Raw genomic sequence first — 7,844 nt, 5'->3', positions numbered from 1 at the left:
TGCTTCTGATTAAATCAATACTTTGTGAATAAAGTTTGTATTCATTGTTTCAGGTTTGATGCAAAAAATTGTAGCTGTCATTCTTCTGCTGCTGTTCCTCAGTCTGTTGTCCCTTCCTGTTTCAATCTTTTGCTTTTATTCAGGTTTGTTTTTCTATCTTTTCAGTTATTCGGGTTGCAATGTATAAATGAAGTAACTATCTGTAACCATTGTTCCTCGAATTGTTATAATTAATTACATTCATCTTTTTCTATTCTTTGTTTGAGAAAGTGAACACCGGTGTTTTTATTCTGCAGATTTGAGGAACAGTTTATTGTTGCGTTGTTTAGCTCCTTCAAATTCAAGTATACATCTTGAAACAGTATTAACTGCTTATACTCTCGCTGTGAAATTTATCATGATGTAGTGGAGTTTGATTTCTAATTGCTAAAGTTGTCTCTATGTTTTGTTTATGTCATCTGATGTCTGAGGTACAAGTTTGTTTGTGATTAGTCTTTCAAAGACTTTGAAAATTTTTAGGTTTGAAAAATGCAGTTTTTTTATGTACAAAAGTACCTGTTACGAAAATGATTACTCTTCTTCTCTTCACATTTTCGTATAGTGCACTAAGCCGTTTAGTGTATCGGCTCGAGCCTAGCTAGTTGGTGGAAATTACGTTTCCGTCCTTATTTCCTGATATATATACCGACGTCATCTCCTCGACCCTTCCAGACTATCAGCTTAGTCACAATCGAGAGATAGAGAGGTTGGGTGTGTTTCTTTGTTTTTTGAAGAAAGACTGTTGGCAGCAGGTGTTGACATTTATTTGGCTGCTTTCAAAAGGTCTGCGCCCCCTTCTTTTCTTCCCTTTCGGGTTTATTTGTAAATTTCAACAAAAATAATTACCGATCAATTTATCTCAGTCGCATGTAATCATTTGTTTCTTCCATTGCATACTTCTAATTCGTTAACAAAAAACAATCCCGCAGCAAAGCGCGGCCTAATTCTCTAGTATTGTACTATATATAAAAGATGAGTCCACTGTTTATTCCGCGTTACTGTTCATTTGTGGGGAAAAAGACGATTCTGCCCCTTTTTTTTACGCCTCTGCCACTGACTTTTTTTTCCCTCTCTCTTCTTCCAGAAGCCTCCCATACTGACTTTTTAGCTCTCTTTTCTTCCTCTCGCTCCTTTCACTCCCTCAGACGACTGCCTCCTCAACTGCGGCTCTTCCTCCAACGTCACCTTCTTCAACCACTTCTTCATCGGAGATTTCAATTCCGGGTCGGGTTTTGTCTCCACAGGCCGGTCTATTTCAGTCACCAACAACAAAATCCCACCTCCAAACTCACCCTCTCCTTACCACACAGCAAGAGTTCTCACCACTGCTTCAAGCTATAGCTTAAGCGCTAGGAAAATTGGAACTCACTTGGTAAGTTTTCATTCCTCACCGTTTTCGGCTCAGGGTTTTAATTTGGTTGAAAACTCGATAGTTGGTTTTGTAGTCATTCGTCAAGGAGCGGTTCAAATCGGATTGGGCTTTGCGGAAAACAAAAGAAGGCTTGCTATTGTTCAGTTTATTCTTCTGAGGTATAGTTGATAACTCTTTCAAATAGGTGTTGTATTTGATTTACATATGTGTGATTCAGTATGATTTAAATATTGTGATTAAGTATTTGACTTTGCGATTGATCTCAGAATTTTATTGTTGACTGCTTGCAGCATTTGGTGGTACAAAATCAGAAAGTATTGGGGATATTACTTTTTGATTTATTGAACTTTTGTCATGATTGAGTTGCATGTTATCATGCACTTTTTGTTGTGATGTTACTTTATATTGCTCATATTTTAGAATTTGCAGTCCATAAATAATAATCCCTACCACTTGATTTCATAAAAGCTGAAAATTGATCTGGTTTTCATCTTTTGGTTTTAATGGTTTTCACATTTTACTGATAATGTATGCTTTAGATATGAAATTTCAACCTCCCACTTTATTCTTTTCCCATGTTTGTAAAAAAGTTTTTTTTTTTTTTTGGTGTGGAATGGAGAATTTGTATATTACTGTATTCACTATTAAGGATCAGCAAATGGGACGCAGGTCAAGAGTGGCAGGAATGCCTCCATTTGGGTTATAATGTGGGAGCATTGATTTAGTTTTTTAGTTTTGAAGCCTTAGCTAAAATATAACCAAATTAGGATAACAACGAAAAATTATATAACATTACTCTTCTCTTCAGTTTTATGTTTTGTGCTACTGTTCTTTCATTCTAGGCTTTGAAGTAACTTAGCTTCTCAGGTATGTATCTCTTCATATATATATATATATATATATATATATATATATATATATATGAGGCAGGTGAATTGGATGCTATGTTGTTCTGGGTTCTTATCAAAAAGTCAGACTATGAAGTGTTATTAGGTCTGTTGAGTTGAAGTGTTCGTGGGTTCAAAAGTGGATGCTTTTCCTCTGGCTATGCTTTCCTCTTTCTTTTTTTTTTTTTTTTTTTTTTTTTTTATTTGGGGATTTTCCATTAATTTACATGTTGTGAAAGAAGATGCACTGTTTTTTTTTTTTTTTCGATAGAAAAGTGTAGAGTGAAGATTAAATTTTTACAGAGATTAGGGGATTAGTAACCTTCTCGATGAATACTTGAATCGAAAGATCTTCAGAGACTTTTGGTGCGGTTTCCTGATTCTAAACTCCATGGTTAGCTTGGAAGACTGCCAACAATTGAGATGCATTCATTCTTTTGGCCACTGAGCTCACTTTTCTTCTTTTTTTGAGGTCCCTTCTGTCACAGCTTGACTATTGTTTATAACTGGGGCATAGTAACATAGTGAATTCACTCAGGGTGTTGGGTTATACTTACTATTGTATCATGGCCGGTATTATTGATGGTAGTGCCACTCACAGCCTTGCCATGTAATAAGAGGCTCTCCCTTCTTTTATGTTGCCTTTCTACTTGGGATTCTATTGGGAACTGTTTGATTATTGGAGCACCAAATATCATTCTTGCAATTATTTTTATTTTCATTCTTTTTTGGTATTATTTTATTAATGTGTGTCTTATTTCTGTAAACATTGAAATTGTTGTTTAGTTTGTTCTGCGTTAAATCATAGCATAGAAATATCGAATTATTTTGTATTCATGATTAATATGGTTATGTCTCTACTTTAATAGTGATTGATTTCTGAAATCCAAATAATCGTCGTTTTGATTGAGTTTTGTGTGTTTACCTTGATAGTGATTGATTCAAATTAGAATAAGTTGAATACCTTTACGTTGATAGTGACTGCAATGGAAAGAAGAAGAAGTAAGAAGAGGCCTTTACCGTTGACAAACTGTTGCTGGTGTAACAGATGAGCATACAAGTCTTGCCCACCGCTCCATCCCCAATTGTCACCCACTTTATGAACCTGGACGCACTCATCTCCTCCTCCCAATTTTGCCTCTTCCTTCTTCAACTACAAAGACCCTTTTTCAGATTGAAGGGTTTTTTAATCCCCATAACCCAAGCACGTTTGACACCAATAGAAAGAGAATGAGAGAGAAATGGACAGAGAGAAATAGAGGGGTTTGAAAGGAAAGAATCGGGAGGCTGGGCCTGAAGAAAGCCAGCTCTTGCCAGCTATAATAAGAGTATTATGATATTGCTACACTGTGTACCAAAATGACTCAATTCCTGGCCCCATTTCAAAGTTTTTCAACCCTTTTTCTTTCTATGCCAGTAATTCTGCAATAAAAACCCTTTTTGCGGTTTTTCTTTTATTTCAAGATACCCTGTTAAGAAATCAAAGATCACAGCCACTGGTCTTTTTTAATTTCAATTTCTTTACTGTCTTGGGAATAAAGTTTTATCGTTTGTGTCGTTACCTTGATAACGATTGACATTGAGTCGGGTTTGGTTAAGGCAGTGTGTTCCATTTTGAATGTTTGATATTGTCAATTGTGTGCTTTGCAGGTTTATAATAGGAAGTTGTGATACAAAGCTCCTAGAACTGCTGGATTGTAGAGATTGCTCAACTCTTGGGCGTTGTATGCTTATGTAAGGTAACTTTTTTTCCTTCTCCAACTATGTATGAACTATCAAAAGTTGTACGATGTTTTGGTATTGCGTACAAGTCATGAATGCGATCTGTACACAAATGGTAGAAAGCAATTAGAGGCTCAGAGGTTAGTATGAAGCTTATGATTACATTGATGAGTGGATAAATTACTGTTAGGTTTGAATAAAAGATTTATACTGCTGCTACTAGCAATAGATTTATGTATATCTATGATTTCTTGATACTTCCAGGTCCATTATTAAGCGATAGCAACTGCAGTTCATAAAAATCGAATCAGTCTGGATCCTATATTTTTGACAGCTGAAGCTTCATCTGGATGTTTTTATGCAGTCAATAGGCGTGGTCAGGTGTTACTTGCCACTGTAAATGAACAAACAATTGTACCTTTTGTTAGTGCTCAGGTATGCTTTTGAATCAATTTGTACTTTTTGCTCCTGGAAAAAAGAAATGATTGTGATTAAATTGTTGTTTGGTGATTTACAGTTAAACAATTTCGGACTCGCAGTTAGTCTTGCCAGAAGAGGAAATCTTCCTGGTGCTGAAGACTTGGTAACAATTGCAGTTAATTTGACTATATATTAGCACTTTAATGTTAATTAATTATGGTCACAACAAACACTGTAAGAGATCATAATACCATTAATCACAACAAACACTAGATTTTATAGACTAGGGGTCCCATCTCACGAGTGCACTTGGTGATAACTTAATACTACATTGTGTGGCTGTCTTGCTCAGGTTTTCCAGCAGTTCCAAGAATTGTTTTGAAATATTGTTCTTCATTTATATGTTGTGCAATCTTTGTAGCAAGAACTAATTTGCTCATCCAATTTTCTTGCACGGTGTTCCTGTGCAAGCTGGGCAAACACCACCATTGTTGCAGTACTTTGGAACTTTGTTACTATAGGAAAACTCAACACTTTTAAATCATTGGAATTGCCACGTTTGGTTGTAAATCAAAACAAGAAGCATCTTTTGGAGAATTGGCTAGCGGAGGACAAGCTTGAATGTAGTGAAAAGCTAACTTTTTCGATAATTTCAGGACGACAAAGTTACTAGATGAAGAAATTGAAGAGGACGAGATGTTCTGGAATCAGGAGGCTCTTAAAGAGGTAATATTTTTTTTTTCTCTTCTCTTTCTTTTTTCGAAGTTTTGTTTACTGTAATTTGTACTACTGTACACTGTTTGTAATTTACGTTCATGAATGGATATTGTGGAAGGAGGAAGAAGATGATAACTATGAAGTGGAGCTGAAAGTTACTGATTTGTTTGATAATGACTTTGTTAAAGATGTGAGTTTTCTTCTACCAAGGCTCAAATTGTTTACTTTAATTTCGAGTTTTCTAGCATTTCAGAGGAAATATGTGAGTTCAAATTACCTCCATCGATTTGTTTTTGCAATTGATTGGGAACTAAGCTGTGATTATTTTGAGCTGACGTCGACAGATCTTTGTATTTCCTTTGATTATGTATTTTACAAAATAGCTTATACCTGAAGTCAGCAACTGATGTGTATAAGAAATTATGCTGATTTTGGGGGTTTTACTGATTTTGAATCAATTTGGCACCTTACAAATGGTGAGCAATGTTCAATTAGAATTTAAGCTCCAAGCATACAGTGCTATAGTCAATGCTGATAAGGATTGCCTAAGGATCTATTAGACCCTATTTAAAATTTTGACATCATAAGTCGTATTTAAAATTTTGACATCATAAATGCACTTATGATGTCAATCCCTATTTAAAATTTAGAAAAACCTCAGTAGTGAAATGGCGCATTTGATACATGCATATAGAACTTTGCCAAAAATACCAATTTACATATTAAAAGGTTTTCTGGTGTGCATGCATTTTAATTAGTACTTGGAAATTGGAAGTACCGAATATCTCTTGCAAGGCAATAGATTGTGTTAATATTAATTATAGCTGGCTTAATACTATCAGTTCCTAAGCTGGATTGAGCGATGCTGTGATTTGGTGTTGAAGCATCTTTCAGTCATGCAGAAACAAAGGTATGTTGCTACTCTCTTAATACACTATTTTTCTGTGGCTCTCTAAATGTACTAATGCATATTACGACACTTATAGATGCTGCTGAAAAAAGTTGATGCATTGATGAAAGCCATGGAGCAAAGTCTATGAAAATGAAGAGAGAAACCGCAGCTAAAGATAAAGAAGCTGCAGCAGCCAAGGTGGATGCTGACAAAAAGAACAGAATTATAAACTCATCTAAGAAGTTATAATTACTTTTCAACAGCCTCAATGCCATTCTTTCCTTTTGTATGATGCTTCTGTAGCAGCATCCCTTTCAAATATTAAAAATTTTCAGATCTGATCACCTGAATATATGATTGATTTTATAGTTTACTTCTAATTGCTGGGGGTGACAAAAGCATCTTCAATGTTTGGTTACACGAGATTTATTGAAGATAATGTGGAGATTTAGTGTTTATGAGCAATGTGTCCTATTAGGATCATACGACAATAATTCCCGCAGCAAAGTGCGGGCACTTTTTCTAGTAATAGTCATAGGGGACAGATATTCAAAGCATGCATGCATTTGAAGTATCAAGTCATATAATATAATTAAGCATGTAAGATAGGACGAAAGTACTCATCTGCAGGTGTGTATGCATGGAACAGAAGCAGTCCAGGTACATGGGTTCAAGAGACTTAGTGGATTAAGTGTGTATGTGTAACGTCCTGTATCTTAATTTACCCGTTTACTAGTCATTTGGACTGTAAACGACAACTATTTTCACTTTTACTATCGTTTCGGTACTTTTAGTGGCACTAAAAGTTGACTTTTTGTTCGGGTCAAAATTTGAGAAAATTTCCTTCATGAAAGTTGTAGAGGACGTTAAACCGAGCGCGTGCATATGTGGTACGTAAAAATCAGAGTTCGTATGTGAAAGTTATAAGTGAAAAGGTGAATTTACTGTTCATGATAACTCTCTATATATAAGGAAACTTACCGAGGTAAGATCCCATTTCAGAACTTACCCTGACCCTCTCTCTCCCCTCTCCCTCTTCCCCGCGTCGCCCTCCCTTTTTCTTTTTCCGATTTCTTCACCGTCCGGCGTCCGATTGATGTGATTCCAGTTGTCCTTGGACCGTCTCTTCCTCCTCTATACGATGGTATTAGTGGGTATCGGTGATTTGGCCGGAAAACCCCGAATTTATGCAATCATTGTTACTGTAGTAATTTGCTTCTCCGGTGAAATTCTCCAGTTTTCGGCTATCTCCAACGGGAAAATTGGTTCTATTAGGAGCGCCTCGAGTCACTGATCATCTTCTCTCAAGACTTCTAGCTGAAATTTCCACGTTTGGAAGGTGAATTTGAAGGATTTCCAAATTGGTGGGTTTGGAGATTTCCGGGTTTGTGTTCATCGGCAAAATTGGAGCACTTCAAGGTATTTTCTCACTTGGTCACAGTTATGAAAAATTCTTAGAATGTTGAGATGATTATGTGGTTGAAATTTGGTGGCCGGAGGAGGAGTTGGCCGGCGCATGAACAGTGCCATGCGTGAACAGTGCGGTGCGTGAACAGTAATTTAAATTCTATTTTTTTTAGCTAGTTAAATCCTATAAATTGTGTAGAGCTTGTATGTGAAGTTTGGTAATTTTTGGAGAAACTTGGAATTAATTATGAATTTTTGAAGTTTAGGGTTTCGATTATCGAATTACGAGAATCCGACCGTCGGATATCTCTCGGTTCTACCTTGGAACCTTTAAATTAACGAATTGGTATTAGTGGTATAATTTGGGCTGAATCCGAAGAGAATGGGA

At 36.1% G+C, this 7,844-nt stretch overlaps 1 protein-coding gene across 12 annotated transcripts; it reads left to right on the top strand.

The window, feature by feature from the left end:
• Positions 1–1,123: 1,123 nt before the first annotated feature.
• On the top strand, positions 1,124–6,863 carry LOC112179734. 12 transcript variants are annotated; one of them, XM_040510878.1, is made up of 10 exons: positions 1,124–1,411; positions 1,485–1,569; positions 3,949–4,032; positions 4,385–4,448; positions 4,567–4,603; positions 5,097–5,166; positions 5,276–5,347; positions 6,000–6,067; positions 6,178–6,291; positions 6,419–6,851. In XM_040510878.1, exons 4-10 carry the CDS (start codon positions 4,421–4,423, stop codon positions 6,480–6,482), a joined length of 453 nt encoding a protein of 150 aa, XP_040366812.1. In that variant the 5' UTR covers positions 1,124–1,411; positions 1,485–1,569; positions 3,949–4,032; positions 4,385–4,420; the 3' UTR covers positions 6,483–6,851. The 12 variants fall into 12 exon arrangements, with proteins under 12 accessions (XP_040366812.1, XP_040366810.1, XP_040366809.1 ...); XM_040510876.1 differs by having other exon boundaries at positions 3,949–4,037; XM_040510875.1 differs by having other exon boundaries at positions 3,949–4,037; positions 4,285–4,448; positions 6,419–6,850.
• Positions 6,864–7,844: the final 981 nt, after the last annotated feature.

The sequence above is a fragment of the Rosa chinensis genome, chromosome 7 (genome assembly GCF_002994745.2).
Source record: "Rosa chinensis cultivar Old Blush chromosome 7, RchiOBHm-V2, whole genome shotgun sequence".
Taxonomy (NCBI): domain Eukaryota; kingdom Viridiplantae; phylum Streptophyta; class Magnoliopsida; order Rosales; family Rosaceae; genus Rosa; species Rosa chinensis.
The sequence above is the reverse complement of the archived record's forward strand: the minus strand, read 5'-3'. Positions and strand labels throughout refer to the sequence as shown.